Source organism: Phalaenopsis equestris, unplaced genomic scaffold (assembly GCF_001263595.1).
Source record: "Phalaenopsis equestris unplaced genomic scaffold, ASM126359v1 Scaffold000203, whole genome shotgun sequence".
Lineage (NCBI taxonomy): Eukaryota > Viridiplantae > Streptophyta > Magnoliopsida > Asparagales > Orchidaceae > Phalaenopsis > Phalaenopsis equestris.
Window position 1 is genome coordinate 878,970 of NW_018164645.1, and position 24,977 is coordinate 903,946.

The window sequence follows — 24,977 nt, forward strand, 5'->3', positions numbered from 1 at the left end:
GCCGTGTGGGGAGCCTCAAGAGAAGCGAGCAGACTTCGAGCACTATTTGTTAGGCAGGAGCACCAGTCGCGTCGTCTGGAGCGAGCGAGGAGACGAATGCGAAGGAGAAGTGTCGTCGACTATGGGAGACGACTGCGAGATATAACGCCGTCGTCAATGGGAGAGACGAGCAATCAACTTTGATTGCGACTGGAGAGATTGAGAGCTGCGCGTACGTGAAAATGTCGTCGCGGGAGACGACAAAGAGAATGGGAGAAGTCGATAGATTCACCGCCGAAAATTGCTATCGGGCGAAATCCTAACAGAGCTTGCCACTGCCGATGCCATCTAACTCAGCCCAATTAATATATATAAATAGAAAGAAAGATACAGATATAATGTGTGGGAGGGCCCAAACATTACACCCTGCCCACTCAAAAACCACAAATGGTTCCAAAACTAGAAAAAACAAAAAAAAAATATATTAGATTCTTAATTAAAAGGCTAACAATGTCGAAATACATAGTATCAAGTGACTAGAGAGCGACCCAATTTGGTCTTCCCTCTGCCTCTAGTTCTAGGGAAGCAGCTAGCTAATAAGCTGGTAAGATGATCGCCATTGCCAGTAGTAACCAATGTATCATCCAATATGTTCCCGAGCTTGAGTCGGTCTCCATTCTTCTTCTTCCTCCTGGAATAGACCTGCCATTCCTCATCCGAAGAATCAGTCTGATGGGGGAGTTGAAGCAGAAGGAATACCAACCGTAGTACCCACAATAGGTTCTACTATATGTGAAGTATGAGTTGTCTCTACATCAGATACTTCCTGAAGAAGTGGAGCTACATGGTTCTCCTGATTGTGTCATTTGTAGGTAATAGCCAATCAATATTGTTTTCTATAGGGTTTTAACGTGCCAGCATCACGTCACTCGCAGTAAAAGTAACATCAGTGTCATGGGGGGGCTCCTCAGGGGCAACAAACACCTTCTGTCTGGTAGTATCTTCCATATGTGGAACTAAAATGTCCAGAGCAGTGGGGTTAGACCCATCCTTATGCACTTGAACCTTAGATTTGAAATTTGGATGAAATTTATGACATTTATCAAGGACATGACTCTTCCGTTTTATTGCGATTGGAGAGATTGAGAGCTGCGCGTACGTGAAAATGTCGTCGCGGGGGACGACAAAGAGAATGGTGTGTGTGTGTGTATATATATATATATATAAAAGAAATTGATACTTGTACGTTAGGGATATTTTGAAAGAAATATCAAAGCTAAAGGAAAAATACAATAGATAGAAAAAAGATGCATTGATTTTTTTTTGATCTTCTAGCTTGCAGTTTGAAATAGTATGAATTTTTTTGTTTACCAGATCGTCGACACTTTAACTGCTCTGATTAGTATCAGACACATGTTGTGACAAATATCGTTGTTTTTGTCCCTACTTAGGATGAGGTTTCTTAATAATTTACAATGAATTTTTGGTGGTAATTTCAGCCGTTGATGATGTGATAAATATCTTGGTGCTTGTTGGTGCTTGTTGGTGCAGGAACTTTACCCATCTTCTCATTAAGAGAAACTAAAGTGGTAACAAGTTTTGAGAATGCGCCTAAAAATGGTGTGACCAAAGAGTCATGAAAGGGAAGGTTCTGCGGCTGAAATTGAGAATTTTTTAGCTCAGGATGAGCCTTGATACAATTAGAAATATTGTTCGTCAGAAAATATGATATAATGAGCGACATTTATGCAAACACGTGGATGATGAATATCCAATCCCCTTAAAAGAGGATAATAACGTCCAATGCTATGCAAGAGTCTAGCACCAAATTGTCTTGCACCACTGACTATTGTAACATCCTTTTATGGTGGTTATTCAAAAGCTGAATTCAAGGAGAATGATGCTTATTTGTTGAAATAGTATAGATGAAGTCGTGACATTAAAATCCAAACTAGCATGACATATAGCTATATGGATCATTGGAGAGATCATCTTAACTTGTGCATCCGGTACTCATTTTGTTATTTGAATGCCATGAAAGTAAATTGATTAGTGTGATTCTAAGGAAAGCCTGGTGATGACATATTTAGGGCCAATAAGCCCAATAGAAAGTCACCTAATTACTATCAATTGGATAAAATTTTGTGAAATACCTTCTTACTAGGACGAATCTTAGAAAATTTGCCAATAGGATTTCAGGAGGCCTAATATTCATATAAATCTCAACATAAGAAGAGTTCATTGTTTACCGTGAATGCTTCATTTATTTTAATAAAAAAACTTTAGGATTCAAGATTATTTATCAATTCGAGCAGAATGAGCTGTTTTAGATTGCAATGAGTTTGTCATATAAAATTTGAACAAAGATAATTTCAGATAAGCCAATTAGCCCAACACAAGCAAGCTCCTCACTTGCCTAACTTAGCATGTTTATACCTAGTCCCATATTTTTAAAAATTTGGTGGGTTAACACCCCTGATCAAAATAGTGAAATTCGGTACGGATAACCAGTTACTAAAAAATATTTGCTTTCCATATTGAAACCGCATATGTTCTGTAGATATTTCTTGCATCTGTTTTTATACTTTTATTTGGTTGATATTTTTCTGTTTGACAACCGATTCTAATAATTGACATCTATGTGGTTGCAGCTCGATTTCTGTTCTTATAGTGAACAGGACGAGGACTATGATGGCTATGACTATAGCCTTACTGGGCAGCTTTCAGAAGTTCGGATAGTATTCTTGTATCGCTTTGTGCGGGAGGTAAGCTTCATATATGCGAGATTTATGCTTGATTTCCTTGGGCAACCTGGTGCTAAAAGTGTCATTTTATGCAGATTTTAAGTTACTTCATGGGCCTCATGCCTAGTGACACTGAAAGTTTTGTAAAGCTGGAAGATCATGCGACTAATTCAGAGAAGAAGGTCCCAACAAAACAAATTGCAGGATCACCTGCCCTAAAGTTGGATCTATCGCTAAGTAGGCCTATTATCTTGATGCCTAAGAGAACAGACAGTGCTGAGTACGTTATGTGTCAGTTGATATGCTTTTTTTTCCTAATGAAAATCTATTTCACTAAATAATAGTTTTTTGGTGTTGGATTAATTCTAACCGCAGGTACTTAAAATTGGATGCACTACACATTACAGTCCGAAATACATTTCAATGGCTTGGTGGTGATAAGAATGATACAAGTGCTGTACATATAGATATTATGACTATTAAGGTAAGCTTCTGACAAAAGTAACTATTTAGGTGACTCTTATTACTAAATTCAACATTTTTAAGTTTTAGTAATGTGAAGAAGAAGGCCGTAAATGAATTAAATGGAAATACATAACATAGGGAAGTCCCACTACGTCTCATTGGAATAAAAGTTGAACTAAGTGGCATAGGAGAGGAGAGGGAAGAGGCCTCTTTTGAGTCAAATCTCAACAAATTTCAAATCCTTTACAAGGTCTTTTGCTATTCATATTTATAGGAGGATTAAAGATTCCTGTTACCTATTTTTTGATAGAGTTATGCAAACTATCTTAATTTATTGGCTGAGAGTTTAGGCTTTTAACCAAAATATTCTGGGTTAAAGGCCTTATTTATGCCGGTGCGCGTGTTTGCGATTATATTCACCCAAATGTTTGATATGTTTGGCTTTTGTCTTATTCAGAGATTATTTTATAGTGAGATACAATAGTTTATTGTTGTTTGATGTTCTTAAAATTAATTGTTGGTTGGATTTTGTAGAATCTCAATAGATATAAAGAACATGCTTTTACCTCTTGCTTGGCATGATAGTAAACAGGCTGGACAGTATGTAGAAAACAGGAGCTGATCTGTTTGGTGGAAAGATGCAAACATTTAGGATGATTTACATACATACAACACAATTCTTATATCTAACATTTGAAAATTATTTTTTACACTTATAGCACTTTACCTCTGCATCAATAGATGTATTTTACTTTTTAAAAGTTAGTAATAGTGATATTTTAGATATGATGTATTTGAGTGTAATAAATGTAAACAAATCAAAGCATAGGTGTTAGATTTGTAATTACATTGGAATTGTGTGGTATTGTATGTAAATGCCTCAAACATAACTTTTGAACCCTTTGATACTTGAATGATAAGTTTCAGAGTAGCTTAGTGAAGCATCTAAAAACTCATCTGACATCACCTCACTGCCTATTCTTGGCCTCAACATTTGTCATTCCTTCCTGCATTTGAGGGTAATAAATCTAAACAAATCAAAGCGTAGGTTTTAGATTTGTAATTACATTGGAATTGTGTGGTATTGTATGTAAATGCCTCAAACATAACTTTTGAACCCTTTGATACTTGAATGATAAGTTTCAGAAGGAGCTTAGTGAAGCATCTAAAAACTCATCTGACATCACATCACTGCCTATTCTTGGCCTTAACATTTGTCATTCCTTCCTGCATTTGCCAACACCGCTAACCCAGCCTCTTTTAACTTGACCGTAACTCACTCCGGCAGGAGGAGATGAGAAAAGCCCTACTTCTTAGCAAAAAAAATCACAATGAAAGCCACCCCCCTAGTTTATCTTGCATTTTCGAATTTTAGGAGTACTTTCTCACAAGCATGTTTACATCCTTATTTTCCTATTTCATAGGTTTCTATTTTTCTTTTTCTTTTGCCTTATAGTTGTTGTTGTTATTTTGCTTTTTTGTTTTTTCACTTTTAAATGTGTAATATTTTAATTCTCTAGAGGTAAGCTGGAATTCTATTATGCTATAATTTTTGGACTGCAATACATCTGATATTTCAACATTAATATGGAAGTATAAATCCATCTTCTAGCGGGTTTTGTTGTCTTGGTTATTTTGTAAAATGGTAATATGCAAGTAATATGATAGAAGTTCTTTTCATGATTGTGAATTTTTTTCTGATACATTTCTAAATATTAATTCAGGTTGAAGATATTAATTTGATGGTTGGCACTGGTAAAACGTTTGGTGACAGTATCATACAAGATGTTAGTGGGCTCTCTGTTGTAATTAAACGGTCACTACGTGATTTGTTGCATCAAATTCCAGAAACAGAAGCAACTATTCAGGTAATAAAATTGCTGTAACTGTTTCTTGATAGCGTGTCTGAATTATACCGTAATCACTTGTCAACATTTTGGTATTATCAGATAGTTTGGTGGGTAATGCATTAATTTTTTTTTTAAATTTTTTTGCATACAGATAAGGGTTTTAAAAGCAGCTTTGTCCAATAAAGAATATGAAATAATTACAGAATGCGCTACTTCTAATATCTCCGAAACTCCATCTCTGGTTCCTACCTTGATTAAGGCGGATGAAACTTCTGAGAGAAAAATAGAAAATCATGTTTCAGTTGCCCCCACTACAATGGCCTCTGAGCCCTTAGAGAGCGAAAGATGGATAACAATGAAAGTCTCTGTTTCTGTTGATTTTGTCGAGCTCTCTCTCCATTCAGGAATCATGAGAGACTCACCCTTAGCTAGTGTGCAGGTATTAAATTATTAGATTTCAATTTGTAATACAATTATTTCTCTTTGTGAATGTTGTGTCTTGCAATCTATAATTTGCCATCTTCGAGGTTTGACTTTTTACTTAATGTTTTAATTCATCCTTTTGCTTGATGGTGGCTCTTACTTTTTAATGTTGCATTAATTGGCAATGTATTCTTATTAACTTGTTAACAGCTCCCATCAAGTCTTTGTGGATAATGACTTCTGAAGCTTGATGGCATTTGTTTTTGGCAGGCCCGAGGAGCTTGGCTTCTTTACAAGTCTAACTCATCTAGTGAGGGATTTTTATTTGCCACACTGAAGGGTTTCTCTGTCATTGATGCTCGAGAGGGAATTAAAGATGAATTCCGGCTTGCAATAGGAAAATCTTGGAGCACTGGGTGTACCTTGTTTAATGTTGATAGTGGTGATATTCCAAAACCTACTTGGTCTGCAGAGAAAAGCAAGAGCATTGATCTTGATCTACAACCCATTCCGTCAATGCTAATTCTTGATGCTACATTTAAGAATTCCTCGACAAATATTTCTTTGTATGTGCAGAGGCCAAAGTTGCTTGTAGCCCTTGATTTTTTGTTGGCTATTGCAGAGTTCTTCGTTCCATCACTCCGAAGCATATTATCAGATGAAGAGGAAAGTACCGCTCTATCTTTAATTAATGCTATTATCCTTGATCAACAAGTTTATGTACAGCCCAGCTCAGTATTCTCACTATCACCACAGAAGCCCCTAATTGTTGATGATGAAAAATTTGAACATTTCATATATGACGGGAAAGGTGGAAAACTGTTTCTACAGAATTGGGATGGAAGCAATGTCTCCGATAGTTCTACTGGAATTATCATTCATGTGGGGAGCAGAAAAAAATTGCAATTTAAAAATGTCACCATCGTGGTACATTCCAATTATAACCCTTTTTTAATCTCATATTCTTTTTACCTGATAGTGAATCATGAAGAATGATTAAATGGAGTGCATTGTGCCGCAGAATGGACATTATTTGGATTCGTGTGTTTTCCTTGGGTCAAATAGCAGTTATTCTGCTTCTGAATATGATAACGTTTTCTTGGAGACACAAGAAGAAATTCAACCCTTGGATACTCAAGAGGATAGGAGGGAGGATATCATGGCCCCTGCTGTTGATCCAACTGAGTTTGTTATTGAAGTAAAGGTGAAAAACAGGGCTTTCTAACTTGTCCTTTTGCATTAAGATTTCATCATCTTTTAGTTCTTGCGGCTTTTAGTTTGGCATATATGTTAAAATCCAAAGATAGTATCCATCTGCTCTTTAGGAATGAAGTCTGTAATATATTTTTGATGTGTTAAGCAGTTACATCGTTTTTTTATTTTTTATGTGGTTTTAGTTTTCTTTTGGCCTGAATAACATCCAATTTCCGTGTTGTTTTAGCTATGAAATTGATGTATGATGCCAATGCATGAATAAACCTAAGGAAAAGAGAACATTTACTGTTGTAATGTTTATAAGCTCTCATGGTTTGTGTTGAGAGATAATATACCAATTGTTGTGGTATATATATAAATCAAACTGGAGAACGATCGACGAAGCAAAAAATAGAATGAGAAAATTCACACTAGAAAACTGTAACACAGCGGAGCACACAGATTTACGTGGTTCGACAAATTTTAACTACTCGAGGAATTTACACCAGTCGATCATTTCGACTTACAAGAGGAATCTCTTTCTTCGTTGGTCTATCTTCTTCTCAAACCCATCATTGTCCTAAAATAAATACATAAATAGTTCACCAAACCAAAATAACCCTAAATAAGTAAAATGAAAGTCTTTAAAGCTCGCCGGCCCACCCTAGGGATGAATCAGCCCAAATCGGTTCTATATTGGGCCGGTTTCAGCATTAGATGGGATCTTGTGTCCGTGCCGCATGCTCAGTTCACACATCATTAATTGCGTATGTCCCAAATGCGATTCCATGTCTGTAGATCCAGTCTCGCATAATTCAGTATTTGTCTCAAAATGGTTTTTGAATGTTTGAAGCAACTTAAGTAAAATTATATTGCACAATTTGATTTTTTATTTATGATTTTTACATTCCATATGTTTTTTATTTTAACTTGAGAAGGCTTTAAAGAAAACCAATGGTGGAAAATTTGTAGGACCAGATGATAGCCCAATTGAAATGTGGAAATATCTTGGAGATTTGGAATTTCTTGGCTTACTAAACTCTTCAATATTATTTTAAGATGTAAAAAGATGCCCGAGAAGTGGAGGGAGAGCATTTTGTTCCCTACTTTTAAGAATAAAGGGGATGCACAAGAGTGTGCAAATTATAGAGGAATTAAGTTAATGTGATATATTTTAAATTTATGGGAGAGGGTAATTGAACATAGGCTAAGACGCGATACAAAGACTTCTCATAATCAGTTTGTATTTATGCCGGTCAAGTCTACTATGAAAGCTATACATTTATTGAGAGGTTCGTTCGAGAAGTATAGAGAGAGTAAGGAGGTTATGCTTACGATTTTTATTGATTTAGAAAAATCTCACCATAAGGTTGCAAGAGAAGTTCTTTGGAGAGTTTAAGAAAAGAAAGTTGTTGGTTTGACTTATATTTAAGTTATTAAAGATATGTATACTAGAGTTATTACTTGTGTTTGGATAGAAAGAGGATTGACCAAGTATTCTTCTATTTTAGTCGGCTTACTTCAGGGATGGACTTTAAGCCCATATCTTTTTGCTTTAGTTATGGATGCTCTTACTGGACATTTACTGGAGTATGTACTTTGGTATATGCTTTTCATAGATTGTTTCATTTTTGTGGTTAAGAATAGAGAAAGAGTTCAGAAAAACTTGAATTATAGAAAACTTGAATTATACTTGAATTATAGAGGTCTACATTGGAGTCTAATGACCTTCGTTTGAGTAGATCTAAAACGGAATGCACGGAATGTAAGTTTAATAGTAGTAGCTCTAGAAGCATAATTGTAACTATGGCTGATCAAATATTTAAAAGGTGAACGTTTTAGATATCTCGGGTTTATTGTTTAGAGGGGTTTATTGTTTAGTATTGTTTAGAGTGATGGTGATATAGATGGGATGTTATTAGTAGAATTCAGGTTGGTTGGTTGAATGGAGGAATGCAACATGCTTATTGTGTGATACAAAAGTACTTCTTAGACTTAAAAAAGAAAATTTTATAAGATGGTGGTGAGACTTGCAATGTTTTATGGCGTAGAATATTGGCCTTTAAAAAGAACCATAAAACATTGTTAAGTGTTGCTGAGATGAGAATGCTTAGGTGGATCAGTGGCTTGACACTTAGAGATTATGGTGTAGCTCCTGTAACAGACAAGATTAAGAAGTGTCGTCTTAGAGTTCGGGCATCTGATGATCCAATTAGGAAAGTAAATGTTTTAGATTCAACTTATGTTAAAAAAGGAAGAGCTAGACCTAAAAAAACTTGGGCCTATTTTTATAAAAATGTTCTTAATCTATTATAATTATGTGAAAAATAATTCATGTAGCCAACCCCACTTAGTGGGATAAAGGCTTGTTGTTGTTGTTGTATTTCTACAAGCATTTTTTTTTTCGAAAATTTACATTTGGTTTTTTAAAGTCCTTTAGTATTTATGTATTTATCGAGAATTTCATGGGTTATACCATTGTAATAAACCATTTTGTACATTCGACTAGGTTGTGGGATTTGTAGCTCGTGTTATTATTGACTTGTAGACATGTATTTAGTGAGGGGTGGATCTCATTGTGTTGGGCCCATCCTTATGTGAATCCATATCTCTTTCTGCTTAACCTAGATTAGATAGACTTCCACAGCAATTGGGTATGCTACATGCCAGTTCATACTAGTGCACTTACTTTCTAGCATACTGATGCTAGACTTTGGCTTGATATTGAGTCAAGATTGTGAACCTAGCATACCACGCTATGTGCTCCATATTTTTATTTTTTTGCTGGATTTGCTTGTTTGGAAAATGATTCAAAATATAATGAAATATTATGAAAATTTTCTTTCTACTCCTTTTCATGGTGTTTTTTATGGTGAAGGTCTAGAATTTCAATTTGAAAGATTTTAATAAAATAAGCTAATTTATCATTCTCCAATAAAATAGAATTTGTAAAAATTATTGGTTGCTAACTCTTATGCATCAAGAGCGGCATAATTATCTAGCTTATCGAGAAACTTTGTAGCAACTTTCTTTGCTGGATTAGTATTTCAAACATTCTTTTCTAATTTACCATTGCTTGCTTAGTTTACATCTCCCTTTACATAATTCTTGTTTTCCTTAAGTTTTTACCTCTTCGGTTTATTTATTCTTTTCTATTTTTTAAACACTATGGAGTGTGCCTTCTGCTATTCACGTGTTAGGGATCCGTTATTTTCATACATAATCAACTTTTGAGAATTATCTATCTTGTGACGTGTTGGTGAAATTATTTTTGAAATTGGCAAAATGCAGTTTTTTCATTTGTTTTTTTTTTCTTTTTTTTTTTTTTTTGCTTCTTCAAGTTTTGTGCTTTCAACATTTTCTTGTGGGCTGATAGGTAAAACTGACATAATATGATCGTGAAAATGTCTTAAGTTGCAATTTTTGTATGTGTATGTATATTCCCTTAAATATTTATGTGCTGAAAATTCAACTGGTGCTCTGTGAAAGGTAACTCTCAGATCTCAAACTGCTTGAAGTTTCTTTTGTGGCTGCACGTTTGCTAGTTTTAAAGTCCATGTATTGTTTATTCTTTGATGTTTGATACACAAATATCTTCCTTGTTGCTTCTGTTAGCACCCTTAGATTCCACAACACTGACATGGGTAAGTACTTGCATTTTCCAGGCTATTGGTCCTGAACTCACGTTCTACAATTCTTCTGAGGAACTTGGGAGATCCTTTGCATCAGCTAGAAAGGCTATACATGCCAATCTTGATGCATTTTGCAGGTGCTGGTTTCATTATCATTTAGATCATGGATTTACTTATTTATTTGGTTTTATTTTTTCGAAATGTTTATGTTCATTTATTTGTTTTTTATGCATCATGTAACGGTACCTGATTTATGCTCTTTTTTTGATATTTCAATAATCGATTTTGTAGTATTCTTTGTTATTCTTCATAGCCACTTATGTGTTTACATAATGATTATACTGTTACGATCTAATCTTGGAGCTTAGGATTACTCACTTTGGAACAGACAGTTGGATAGCAGTGTTATATCGGTCTAACATTCACAATTATCCACAAGCAATAATCATCTAAACAATTAGGTGCCACGAAATCATAGGAGTTGATATACATCTTTCAAACACATAAGGATATCTAATCTGTAACAATACTCTTAAGGAAAACAAATTAATTTTGAAACAATATTGTTTGATACTAAATTTTATTAGTTCATGTTTTACTATAAAGAGCTATTTAATTTAAAAGTCTTTCTTGAAATAAATTTTTAAACAACTAGTTAAGTTGAACAAAAATTTAGTAAATAGTTTTTGTTCTTCTTTGTACTAAAATTTTTATATGTATGTTTTAACATGAATTTTATATAAAAATAATAAAACATTAAAATTTCCATTGTTTAAATCTGTTAATTATTTGTAGTTCTTCTAATTAGATATTTTTAACATTTTTAATTAAATTTAATTTAAGAAGTATTTTTTGAAGCACCGTCTAAATATATGTACCAATCAAGATACATCCAATTCCTTTTCCTTTTCTAAAGTTTTTTTCCTTTTTCATATTTTTGCACGAGTATAGCAGCGTCTCCAACAAGTACTATAAGGGGTATCTTCTTTGATTGACATATTCTTTTATTTCATTTAAGCTTCATTTATTTTCATTCAATCAATAAAGCTTTATTAAGCTTTCAACTTATATGCAATATAGAGAATATTTTTTTTTAAACATTATATGTTCATCTAATTTGTATATGTTATTATGATTTTAATCCATAAAAAGATGAATACTTTTAAAGTCAAAAACCGAAATTTAGTGCAGGTACAATAATAATTACTCACCTCACCTTATAATTGAATTTATTAACTTTCTCCTCCTTTAACTTGAATTTTCCATTTGATCTCAATTTAATCTACAATTAAACATAAAATTATCCATAATACAATAATTTAATAATTTACATTTATATTTATTTTTACAATTCTTATTTTCCTTTAAAACATATTTTTAAGAATGTAATTATACATGATTGTTAACAAGCTCTGTAATATAAAATTTATACCTCCATCAGTAAAATTTTCCACTATTTTTTTCCATGACTCCAAGGCTTTCCTTCAATAATTTCACCCAAGTTTTCCTTATTCTTTTCTGTACGATCCAACAGCCACTTCCAAATATTAAATCTCTATTTACTTTTATTAAATGAACTTTTGGTTACAATCCTACAATTTTTTTTTTAAATTTACATTCTCTAAGTTTGTAAAATCACTAATCCCGTTCTCTCTTAATCTTTCAATTCGTATTCTCTTCAACCTTTGATTTTGGATATTATTCAGTAAATATTAATATGTAATAACTTTTTTTGAAATATTTTTTGAAAAATAATAAAACCCTAACCTTTAATTGTTTTTCTCAATTTAAGGTTAAGTCGATTCCTGTATGCACCCTCAGCCTTTCGTGTTCTTCTTTCTTTCTGAATGAGATGCATGTGCTGCTCGACTCACTTCCTGGCCGCTTCACATGTGACTTCTTTCGCGTTCACTCCCTCTCGACACGTGTTTTCTCTGTATGCACTCGACGCTCAACATTGCAAGCCCTCGTCTCTTAGTTTAACTAGAGATGATGCGGGAGCTTGGGTCGCAGAACTGTACTGTAATGACTGCAATACCGCAGATTCTTTTTGATCTCTTGCTATTTTAATTTTTTCCTAATTCTATTTCCTTCCTATCACATGTGACTTCTTTCGCGTTCACTCCCTCTCGACATGTGTTTTCTCTATATGCACTCGACACTCAACATTGCAAGCCCTCGTCTCTTAGTTTAACTAGAGATGATGTGGGAGCTTGGGTCACAGAACTGTATTGTAATGACTACAGTACCGCAGATTCTTTTTGATCTCTTGCTATTTTAATTTTTTCCTAATTCTATTTTCTTTCTATTTTAATTTATTCCTATTCTAACTACTATTACTTATTATAAATATGTTGTTTGCTATCTTAAGGTTCAGTTTTTTGTTTTCCTGATTTCAGATTTTTGTCTAGAGCTGTATCCGACGATGAGTGGTGCTTCGACTAAATCTTATCTGAGGTGGTGACCTTCTGGAAGGGTTCTAGTGGTGCTCTAGCTGTGACTCAATCCTGTGTGGATATTTATCTGACCTTCTGGAAGGGTTCTAGTGGTGCTCTAGCTGTGGCTCAATCCTGTGTGGATATTTATCTAACTCCTCTGAAACCCCTTTTTAGCCATCCCACACTTGTTGCCACCCGCAAAACAACTACCCAAAATTCCTTCCCTGTTATAACCATCACTTTCAAACCACCACCCAACCAACTCAAGCATTGACGAACACTTCCAAACCCATAATGACCACCATCATTACTCTTGGGACCTGCTTTAATTGAGTTTGTTAGTGTTGTGTGTTTGTTGTTGTTTTCCTTTTCGTTGTGATTTTGTAACCACTTATTTGCTAATAATAATATTTGTTTTTACGTGTGGTTTGAGTTAACTCCGGTATCATTTATGTCAGAGCTAGCCTAAACTTAGTCTTTTCCTAGGGTTTCCTCGCAGCTGTCCTACCTCAGTCACTTTCACCAATAATTTTCTTTTCTATTTCAAAACCCTAATTTCTCCTTACTGATTTTCAAAACCAGCAACCTCAGATTAATTTTCCTACACTTTCAATTAGTCTCCTATGCCTTCCACCTCCTAATCCTAAACCCTAGACACGAAACCAAGGAGATACATGTTTGAAACTACCCAAGATGAGATAAGGGGGGGGGGGAGATTACCCTCGATCGGGATTTGTAGAATCGATGAAGAGCAAGAAACGAGGATTTGAATCCCTTTCGTTGAGAGGACTTTAGTGATGCAGAAGAGAAACCACGATGCATTGAAATCTAGTATCACAAGTGGCTGAGAGGAGCCAACATATGGAGAAAGGGAGAATTCAAAGATGTTGCGGGAGAACCAACTCCAGTTCTTTCCAGCTTACTATGGCCAAAAAATCAGACTATAGCTTCAGAAGCGGAGAGATCACATTACCAGGTGACCACCACGTCTTACAAACATTGTTCAATCTTAGGGTATTACAGTCATATTGCACTCAAAAGAATATCTAAGCTAACTCCGTTAGAGGAAAAACTGAGTCAGAGTGGATAATAGGTAGAATCAATCTGTATCCCTAAATCCATCCCAGACAAGAAGTGTTGTAAGTGCCACAGATTTGAACATGTTGAATCAAAATGCACAACCAAAGGGGTGATCTGTTTCAAGGAGCAAGTCATTCTTGAAAAATTGGGTAATAACAGTAGATTTTGAAGGCGGTGAAGACACAAAGTAAGAGGACCAACTTCTAGTTGAAGAGATAAATAGTGATCCATAAGAAGATGCATACTTCAGAGAGAATTCTCAATTTTTAGCCAACGAGGAAGAGACATACTCAATTTCGGTTGACCCCAGGATATAGATTTTAGCTAACATAATATTAACTGTTTTAGAAGATAGTGACCAATGTGATGGGTGTTCAGACAGAGTACGAGATTATGGTGTCTCGAGCAAGCATTTTGCAGGCATTAAGGGGAGCATCAACAGGACTGGCTTTGGATGTCCAAAGTGGCCATGAGTTTGGGGAGTCGATATTAGACACCTGACAATCGCATATACGAGAAATTTAAGCTTTTCAGGTTCATAGATTCATCCTTGTGTTGCCTCTACTGAGGGAGGCTCGCATGTCAGAGATGAGACCCTTTTGTGCCACGTCGGAAAGATTACATGGAGTTATTCTAATGTTAGATTCAGTTTAGAATGCTACCCATCATTAGATGTCCAGATAGGAGAGATGAACCCCAACCCGAAAATTTCTCTAAGGAGCTTGATGGGGAAAAAAATTCTTCAATGGGATCTAGGTCTTACCATTGAAGAAGAAGAGCTCTATCGTAAGTAGATGCTAGTGAGCTTGTCACAGATTTCACACCATAGTTGAATTCTCCTCTTATATTGGTTTTTCAGCTACATTCTGCCAAATACGAGAAGTGGATGAAAGTTTTAGACTTAATTGCTCAAGAGTTATATTACTGGAACTTACATATATATATGCATCTCCAGCTTATGATGTGGCAAGAGATAATTCATATTTATTCTATTAGGACGTGTTGTGGAATGAAAACACTTATATGATCGATCTCCCAGAGGATTGAAATGTCACAGCTACCATGAACATTATAAAATTGACTCTACTACAAGGAACAAGCTTCGACGAATGAAATTGAAGCTCTCCCACCACTGAGAGATTAACGCGGGAGCTTGGGTTGTGGTACTGTAGCACCTACAGTCTCATGAATCCTTTTTTTATCTCTTGCCTTTTTTATCCGCGGTGCTTTAGCAACTACAGTATCGCAGATTTTTTTTTATTCCCTTCCTAATTTTATTTTCTTCCTAATCTAATTTCTTCCTAATTGTAAATATGTTGTTTACTGTCTTAGGATTCAATTTTTGGTCTTCCTTATTTCAGATTTTTGTCTAGCTTACCGTCGACGGTTCTTTTCCTTCTTAGGAATGTATCCAACTACCGGTGGTGTTCCGACAGTTTCCCATCCGTGGTGGTGATCTTCTCCAAGAGTTCGAGTGGTGCTCCGACTATAACTCGATCCCACGAGAATAGTTATCCCATTTAATTCCTTTGAAATCCTTTTCCAACCATCCCACACTTCCCTCCACGTCTAGAACAACCACAAAAAATCTATTCCCTATTACAACCGCCACCTTCCAACCAACACCCAACCATCTCAATTATCTACCAACACTTCCAATCCCCTAACCGCCACTATCACCACTCTTGGGATCCGCTTTAGTTGAGCTTGTTGTGTTGTTTGTTTGCTGTTGTATTTTTTTGTTGTTGTGATCTTGTAACTGCTTCTTTGCTTTGAATGATAATATTCGTTTTTCTGTGTGGTTTGGGTTAAGTTTGGTATCAAGGGAATCATGGGATCACTCACTAGTTTCACCTCCCATCAGATTCGTTCCTTTCTATTACTCTCATCTTGCCCGGCTGCCCTCAGGGTTTTGTAAAGAAATTCAAGCTCTCTTCTTCTCCTTGTGTTTGAATCGTCTTCGTAGTTTCGTTCGAAACGACACTATTGGTTCAGAATTCTTTTATTTTATTCATTATTGTTATGATTATTTTTTCAATTGTAACTTATCTCGTAACATTCGCTTAATGTTATTATGGGCTAGCATGTGATTCAGGTTTTTAGTAATTTTTTTAGTATTGATTTTTTTGTTTAGAATCTTTTGATAACATTATTGTTAATTTATTTTCATCATATAGTCATGTAGCAACTTGCCACACCATAAACTTCCAAAATTTTGAATAACATTTTTTGTGAACGAATTATTCCTTCAAGTTTTTGAAATCCTACTTAGTTGAACATTTAGTTGCAAAAAAAATAAAAAAAAAACGTAAATGAAGCTTTTGATTGCATTCCTTTCAAAGATTCATGTTATTTTCATAAATTTACTGGTGACTTGGTAATTCTGTAGAAGTTTTGGCACTCGTGCCAGGGGATTTTTCCTCTATAAAATGCTGATATCTCAGTGGATATCACCTTAAAATTACTTGATATTATTGATGCCGTCTTAAATTATGTCATATTCCGTACAGCCATTGCTATATTGCATGTCTTTGTTTATGTTTGTATGTTAATGCATTTTTGATGTTGCTAATAAGAGTGATTATGTCACTAGGACCATTTGATGCATTTTCTAAAGTTTTTGTCTGCAATTGCAGGCTTGTAATGAAAGGTGACAGCATGGAGTTGAATGGAAATGTTATTGGTTTGAAGATGGAGAGCAACGGCATCAGGATTTTGGAGCCTTTTGACACATCTGTGAACTTCTCAAATACCTCTGGAAAGACAAATATTCACCTCGCTGTTTCAGAAATATTTATGAATTTTTCATTTAGCATCCTAAGGCTATTTCTAGCTGTTGAGGAAGATATTTTGTCATTTCTTAGAATGACTTCAAGGAAGGTGTCTGTAGTGTGTTCTCAGTTTGACAAAGTCGGAACAATCCAGGGTATGCAAGATTTACTCTCCATTACGAGACAGTCATCACTGATGGCATGGCACATTCCTATATATATATTTGTGTATCGGTGTGTGCGTGCTTATTTCCTTATAAATATTAAAAATTTTTCAAGTAATTATTTATGAGCGGCCGTCACTGTTTTTTCCATCAGGCAAAGAGGGTGACGAAGTATATGCCTTTTGGAGACCACGTGCACCATCTGGATATGCTGTACTTGGGGATTGTTTGACTCCATTGTATGTAATTTCTGATCAGAATCTTACTGTCCCAATATTGAATTTGATATTTTACTTTTCAAGTTGTTTATTTCTGAACATTCTTTTAATTGATAGGAACGAGCCACCTTCTAAAGGGGTTCTTGCTGTAAACACAAGCTTGGTGAAAGTTAGGAGGCCCATGTCATACAAGTTGGTTTGTTCTTTCAGTCTGGAGAATACTGCTAGCAGCAGCAATGGATTAACTATTCGTGTTCCAAACAAGAATGATAGCTTTTCAAATGACAGATGCTCCATTTGGTTCCCAGTTGCACCTAAAGGATATGTGGCACTTGGTTGTGTGATTTCCCTTGGAAGTGTACAACCATCAGTATCTTCTGCTTTGTGCATCTTATCTTCCTTGGTATCTCCATGTGCGATGAAAGATTGCATTGCATTTCAAATGGTCGATATGTATGCAACCTATCTTCTTATCTAGCCAACCTTCTTTTTGTGTTTGTGCAACCACAATAATATTTATGTTGTTCTTTTTCATTTTTCTCAGATATTCTGTTAAGAGGGCATTCTGGCGAGTGGAGAACTCATTTGGGTCCTTTTTGCCCGCAAACCCTGCTGACATGAGCGTTGATGGAAGGGCTTATGATCTGCATCATATGATCTTTTGGCAGTCAGAGAAGCCTAGCAAGACTTTAAAAAGTTCACCCACTCAAAATAATGAGCAAACCTCTAGTACTGCCCCTTTACCTGAAAGGCCAGTGTTGGCCTCGGGGCGGCTTTTTGAAGTTGTAGCACGTTTCAAATTAATATGGTGGAATCAAGGCACAAGTCCTCACAAGAAATTGTCTATATGGCGTCCTGTGGTTACTGATGGGATGGTTTTTCTTGGAGATCTTGCCGTTCAAGGGTATGCACCATCTTGATTTAACATTGACTTTGGTGATGTATTTATTTACTAAATTCACTTGATTTTTTTGCATTTAATTGGATTGCAGGTATGAACCTCCCAACTCAGCTATTGTCTTTTATGACACAGATGATGAAGGTTTCCTTAAACGTCCTCAAGATTTTGAACCTGTTGGACACATCAGAAAGCATAAAGGAAATGATGGTATATATTTCTGGCTGCCTGTAGCGCCCCCTGGATTTATTTCCTTGGGATGTATCGCATCTAAAGGTCTACCCAAGAGTGACGACTTCAACCCTTTAAGGTGCATACGTAGTGATATGCTCATGGGCGATCAGTTTTCTGAAGATAATATATGGGATACATCTGATATGTCGGCTTCAAATGAACCGTTCAGCTTATGGGGTGTTGGTTATGAGGCAGGCACATTTATTGTCCGAAAGGGATTTAAGAAGCCTCCAAAAAGGTTTGCTTTGAAGCTGGCTATTCCAAATGTATCCAGTGGGTCAGATGATACTGTGATTGATGCAGAAATTAAGACTTTTTCTGTGGCTGTTTTCGATGACTATGGAGGGCTGGTGAGACTCTTTAGTCAGCTATTTTTAATTCTGCTTGTACTTAATTATTTAAACTTTCAACCAGTGTTAGTCATTAAGGTTTAAAATTGCATAATTAGGTAATGAAGAAATTTTATTTATGGAAATCGTTAAATAAATTGAAAATAGAAAAGCAAAGAAATTTGATTTCATTTTTCTCCTTTAAAAGCTTTTAAGAGTAATTCAAAGGTATTAAAAGTAATATCATTGAAAATCATTCAAGCAGTCAATTGTCAACAAAAAGTTTAAGATAAACAAGTAAACATAGAATGGAAGTTTAATGTAAACCATTAAACCTATCCTAAAGTGAGCTAGTTATGATTGGGAATCTGATTTCAAAAATTCTCTTTGGCTCGTCATCGTAGTTGATTATTTTCTTACCGGTCTTCACACTTGTATTAGCATGTTTCCAATTTTTGTTATCTTTAGTCTCAATCATTTTTATCTTAGTCAATAAAATCTAATAGAGAATTATTTAAAGAGAATATTATAACTAAAATTAATGTTAACATTTTGAATTTATTTTTTGTTGACCTTTGTTGTTCTTAATCTTTCCTCCATTGATTGAGTCAACATTGCAATCCTATTTATATATTTGTGACAATAGAACTCGATTTTATTCATTAACAAGTCATTCATCATTTGATTTCAAATCATTGATTGCCAAGGGATCCACATTATCTTCTAGAACTTTTACACAGACTTTGAAGTAGGCGTACATTCATCGTCCTTGAATGTTCAGTTCTCTTTTTGTGATGCATTAGCTTCAATGTATTTTGCATGCATTACACCCTAAGGCGTTGACGCCTACTCCAACAACAACAACAACAAAACCTTAATCCCACTACGTGGGGTCGGCTACATGAATCCATGAATGAATCCTTTTTCTCCATTGCGTCCTATTTAGTGCCATATTTTCATTTAGTTCTAGTAAATTAAGATCATTTTTAAGCGTTGACGCATACATGAATCCTTTTTCATAAAGCGTTGACGCCTACTCCGAATTGGAAAATTGCAAACAATCATTCCAATTTTGGTACTTCATATATGTTCTAGTTTCTACTTATTACCACCCTATATACTCTTTTTTCTTTTCATGTTTTATTGTTTGGTAATTTTTTAATAATCTTGACAGATGGTTCCTCTATTCAATGTTTCACTAAGTGGCATTGGGTTTAATTTGCACGGAAGGCCTGATTATATGAGTTCCACTGTGAGTTTTTCATTGGCCGGTAGGTCTTACAATGATAAATATGATGCTTGGGAGCCTCTTGTTGAACCAATGGATGCATTTCTAAGGTACTTTCTTGAGAAGACTCTGAACTGTTAAAGGTCTGTTGAGAATGCACCAATTTTAGTTTTCTTGTCTTATAGGCGCCTCACATAAATAGATAGTGTATTCTGGCCCTCTTAGAGGGGCCTCACATGAAATAGACTCTGATTTAGCTCTCTCAGATAGATAGGTATCTTCTTTAACTCTAAGCTGTTTCTGGAACACGTATTGTTGGAGATCTATTAATGGGCTTCAGGTAGCAATTTTGTTGTGCTTTGATTTGGTCTTTTTAATCTCCATATATTGGAATGCTGCTTTTTTTTTCAACTGCAGCACTGTGCTTATTTATTTTCTTTGCTTAGCCTTTTAATTAACTAATAGGGAAAACCATTGGGTTTATTATGATATGGTGAATTTTGGATGAACCATGGATTGTCAATGAAACTACAATTGATTAACTTTTTCGTATTTTTTGTGCTATGTTTTACATTAGTTTCTTTTACTTAAAAAAATGAAGTTAGGTTGAAATTTCTTCAACTACCTTCTCAAAATTGTCAACTCAATCCATCCGATATTCTTAGCTATAATTTCATATTCAAATTAGTTCTTATTTTATTTGAAAATTCGTATTTGAATTTGAATTGGAATTTAAAAGCATTTATCCTCTCCTATAATTTCTCCAATTATTCCCTTATTTTAGAACACCTTAATTTATTTAAACTTGTACTGATTTTATTCTACCTTAATTTTTTTTCCACAACAATCTAATCAGTTTCTTGCTAGTTTCTGTCTAATCCCCAATAAAAGTTCCATTCAACTCAAGCCCTAATCTTAACCATCGTCATCTTCTATATAATCAAATTTATTTTGGCTCCCATATCCTAACCTGATCCCATCAACACAATCCAACCATGCCCTCAAATAAAAAAAATATTTTTATTTTTTATTTCACATTTATTACTCTGTTCATATTAGCGTATCCTTTTGCGTGTTAACCTTAAGATTTTCATAGATTATTTTTAGATATTATTGATATTCTTAAAGAGAATTGTGGATGTCTTTTCTTCCTATGTTTTTGCAATTGAAATAGTTTTGTGAGGCCACGTTTCAGTCACTCGGAAAAGAAGAACCGACGAGTTGGAAGAGGAAGTGAAGAGTCGAACATGGGGGAGTTGAAGCAAGGGGGGAGTTGAAGCAGGGGGAGTTGAAGCAAGGAGTCGGGAGGCCAAGGGGGAGTTGAAGCAAGGAGTCGAACATGGGGGAGCCGAAGCATAACCCAGAAAGCGAACATAAATGAGAGAAATCAAGAAAATTTGGAAATTGAACAGGTAAGTTCGGCTATAAATTTGTCGTGAGGGAGACATAAACTTACTAGAGTTGAACGACACAAGTTAAGGCTTCCTCGTAGTTGAAGGCAATGGACGACGACGTTTTTTGTCGAGCGATGGAGGAAAGTCAGTGCCCTCACCTACCACCGAAGAAGAAGAAGAGGAAAGGAATGAGCATCATAGAGGAGGACAGGTTGTGATCATGCTTTCTTGCGGGAGGGAGCCGAAGCTGAGCCAAGAAGGAGACAATCGGATGCGGAGCTTTTATCATGTGGATTAGGGTTTGGCCGAAGATGGTAATGTTTATTGATTTAATAATAATAATAATAATAATAATAATAATAATAATAATAATAAAATAATAATAATAATAACGCACACCCTCTTCAAAAGTACATTTGAGATCGGCATGTCCTAACAACATCATCCATGTGCAGGAAAATATAACAGACGTTAATCTTCCAGAAATGTTGAATGAGAATTTGACTCATGAGACTACTCACCAACCAGTCCTGCAGCTTCCGCATACTGTTGTTGAGGCAGCTTTCCTTAGATTACAAATGCTACGAATTTTGTTGTAGTAGATGCTAGCCTGAGTGGCTTGAAACCACCTATTGCGAGAGAAGAGGATACTCAAGTTCTCGAAGAGTGTCAGGATCAAGGTGTGCTGTAGGCTGAGTCAGATCAGCAGTTTACTTCAATCGAAGATCCACCTATTGTTCAAACGAGACTACCTCTGGCAGATGAGTGACAAGTTTACAAATCTAGGAAGAAGAAAAAGAAATGCTAGATCTAAGTAATTCTCAGAATGACTGTATTATAGTTTCGAGCGGAAACCCACTTCTCAGTATGTTGCTGGACTCTCGCCCTAGATCCAGGGGAAGGAAAAACGGTATATCCACCGATTACACCCACCATGATTAAGAGTTGTTTTCTTTTTGTTATATTTTTGGGAATATGTGTAGTTGTAATCCCTGTGAGTGGGCTCTTTGTACCCACTCACTAAAACATTTGTATCATCTCTTTTATACCAATGAATTTGATAGTTAAACAATGAAAAGTTAGTAGTTTATTAAAATAATAAATTAGTTCATATTGCATGCCCATAATTTATGATTCTAATGAATTTTGTTCATATTGTACGGATGACTTGTGTGCTCTGCTTTGAATAAATTATTAGCGAATCACGTACAAAAATATTGACTGCTATGCAATTGAGAATAAAATATTTATTTTTAAAATAGTAAGATTTTTATAGCATACTTGTATGTGCATGTTTGCTTATGATGGAGTCATCTCTTAATGGTACTAGTGAAGGAATAATAAGGTACTCATGTATGTATATAAGAAATGATATTGATATTGATGTGTTTTAATTGATATAATTTTTAGAAGGCACTTTTGTGATGATTGCACAAATATATAAATGATATTGATATGTTATTAAAATTAATGAAGTTTTTTTAACGACATCAAATGTTTTTATTGATTTATTAAAAATTTAATTAGCATGTATATTGCTTACTTTTTCTTTTGTATTATTGTGATTTATGAGTACGGATATTTACTTGCTTATTTAGCTAATTGTTATTTTAAATTAATTTTTCAGGTTCGTTAAATGATTAAAAGATGAATGATGACGAGAAAACATTTATAGAAGATGCGTACAACCATAACGAAGTAAATGTAATTTTACCGTTTTAATTAAATTTAATTTAATTAGTGGTTCTTTCATATGTTAAATTGCAGACGAATATATTCCCGTCGTGATGAAGCTGGTGTTAGAGCGAATTTTTAGGATTTATTAATAAAATTTTAATGAAAGAACCAACAGAATAATTATAAGCAAACTTTAATAATTTTAAAAGTTAAAGTTAATTCAAAGTAATAATTATTATTCATTCAAGCATAGTGATACACGTGAAATCCTAGAATAAGAGAATCTGATAAAAAATGAAGAAATACAACCTACTATAAATTTGAACACGGATGTCCTCACCTAAATGATGATGATGATGACTGAACTGATTCAGGAGTTCAGATCGCGACCTATCAGAGGCGATACAATCGGAATGGATATTTACTTGAAGATATTTGATCTGTGTCCACCTTTTTTTCAAGGAAACTGAATACCTGATTGAAGTAGACAACTGACTAATGAGGATAGAAAAAATAGTAGATAACCTGACTTGTTTGGATGAAAAAAGAGTACCGTTAGCAACGTTTTTGCTGGATGGAAAAGCCGAAAGATGGCGCCGCGGGCAGTGTCAGAACAAGCTAGGGACATACCTAATATGATAGTTGGGAGGAATCCGTCAAACTATTTAAGAATAGTTTGCACCCTATACACTCAAAGATAGGTGCAAGACAGGTTCATCAATTTGAGGCAAGGAGAGAAGACAGTCATGTAGTATGAAGCAAAATTCAATGCATTGCTGAGGTATGCGCCACAGTTGATCGCTACTACAGAATAAAAATGCTACAGATTCCTCTCGGGATTAAATAATTAGATCAGACAGTCGTTGGCACCAATAGAGATCGATGAATATTCAATATTAGTGGAACGAGCTAGAAGAGTGGAGATCGACTATCAACTTGCTTGGAATAAAAATGCTACAGATTGCCATAGTTGATCACTACTACAAAATAAAAATCCTACAGATACCTTTCGGGATTAAAGAATTAGATCAGACAGTCGTTGGCACCAATAGAGATCGATGAATATTTAATATTAGTGGAACGTGCTAGAAGAGTGGAGATCGACTATCAACTTATTTAGAAGCGTAAAGAGATGAACAAGAGTAAAACTGTAGAACATGTGGATCAATTAGAGGGATCCAATGGGAAGAACTCCAAGAACAATTCAAGTAGAGTTAGCAAGGTATGACTCATGATATAGTAGTCACTTGTTCCAAATGTGGAAGACAACATAATGGTGCATGCTTAATGGGCTCTAGCACTTGTTATTTGTGACATTGTCCATCTCTTGGCCAGAAGAGTGCTGAAAATCAGAAATCATGTGGAGCTCTTTCACATAAGATTACAGGTGGATAGAAAAAGATAGTCTGCAGTTTCAGCTCCTACCCCAAGGTCAACCAAGACAAGTTGTTCGACCTCGAGTAAGCCTGAAAAACTCATTCTTGTGGATGATGATGAGATTTGATTTGTTTGACGTTTTCTTATATATATTGGTTATTTTTTTCATGGCATACTTTTTTCCAGTGCTATTATCCAAAGTATAGCCGAGTCACCTTGCATCGAGTCTTTACTCTTATAGTGATTATGTTTTATCTTAATTTATGACCCCTAGTTTTTATCATGAAATTTATGAATGACTAAATTTGACGTACTTAATAGGATGTGACTTGTAGTATGTTTTAAAATTCAAGGATGATTTATTTTTTTTGAAGGGAATATTGTGAGGCCACGAATCAATTACTCGGGGAAAAAGAAACGTGTCTGAAGAGGAAGTGAAGAGTCGAACATGGGGGAGTTGAAGCAAGGAGTCGGGAAGCGAAGGAGTCGAATATGGGGGAGTGAAAGCGAGAAGTAGGAAAGCGAACAGAAGGAAGACGAATCAAGTAAGTTGTGAAACCGAATATGTAAGTTCACCTATAAATTTGCTGTGAGGGAGGCAGAAACTTACTTGAGGGTTGAATGTTGCAAGTTAGGGCTTTCTCATAGTCGGAGGCAACAGATGATGACATTTTTGTTAAGCAACGGAGGAAAGCTCGTGCCCTAGCCTACCAACGAAAAAAAGGAAAGGAAGGAGCATTGCAGAGGAGGACGATTTGAGATCGTGCTTTCTTATGGGAGGGAGTCGAAGTCGAGTCAGGGGAAGACGGTCGCGTGCAGAGCTCTTCTCACACGGATAAGGGCTTGATTTAATAATAAAAAGTAACTATATATATATATATA

At 35.2% G+C, this 24,977-nt stretch overlaps 1 protein-coding gene across 1 annotated transcript in view; it reads left to right on the forward strand.

The window, feature by feature from the left end:
- LOC110022921 overlaps positions 1 to 24,977 on the forward strand; it is a 264,353-nt gene that overhangs the window by 138,266 nt on the left and 101,110 nt on the right. Inside the window, exons 27-40 of the mRNA XM_020722082.1 lie at positions 2,631 to 2,744; positions 2,819 to 3,003; positions 3,099 to 3,207; positions 4,913 to 5,056; positions 5,190 to 5,477; positions 5,732 to 6,388; positions 6,483 to 6,665; positions 10,321 to 10,424; positions 16,442 to 16,731; positions 16,895 to 16,979; positions 17,076 to 17,411; positions 17,503 to 17,862; positions 17,951 to 18,440; positions 19,594 to 19,757. Of these exons, the coding sequence (XP_020577741.1) occupies positions 2,631 to 2,744; positions 2,819 to 3,003; positions 3,099 to 3,207; positions 4,913 to 5,056; positions 5,190 to 5,477; positions 5,732 to 6,388; positions 6,483 to 6,665; positions 10,321 to 10,424; positions 16,442 to 16,731; positions 16,895 to 16,979; positions 17,076 to 17,411; positions 17,503 to 17,862; positions 17,951 to 18,440; positions 19,594 to 19,757 (3,509 nt within the window). The remainder of the gene's footprint in view (positions 1 to 2,630; positions 2,745 to 2,818; positions 3,004 to 3,098; positions 3,208 to 4,912; positions 5,057 to 5,189; positions 5,478 to 5,731; positions 6,389 to 6,482; positions 6,666 to 10,320; positions 10,425 to 16,441; positions 16,732 to 16,894; positions 16,980 to 17,075; positions 17,412 to 17,502; positions 17,863 to 17,950; positions 18,441 to 19,593; positions 19,758 to 24,977) is intronic.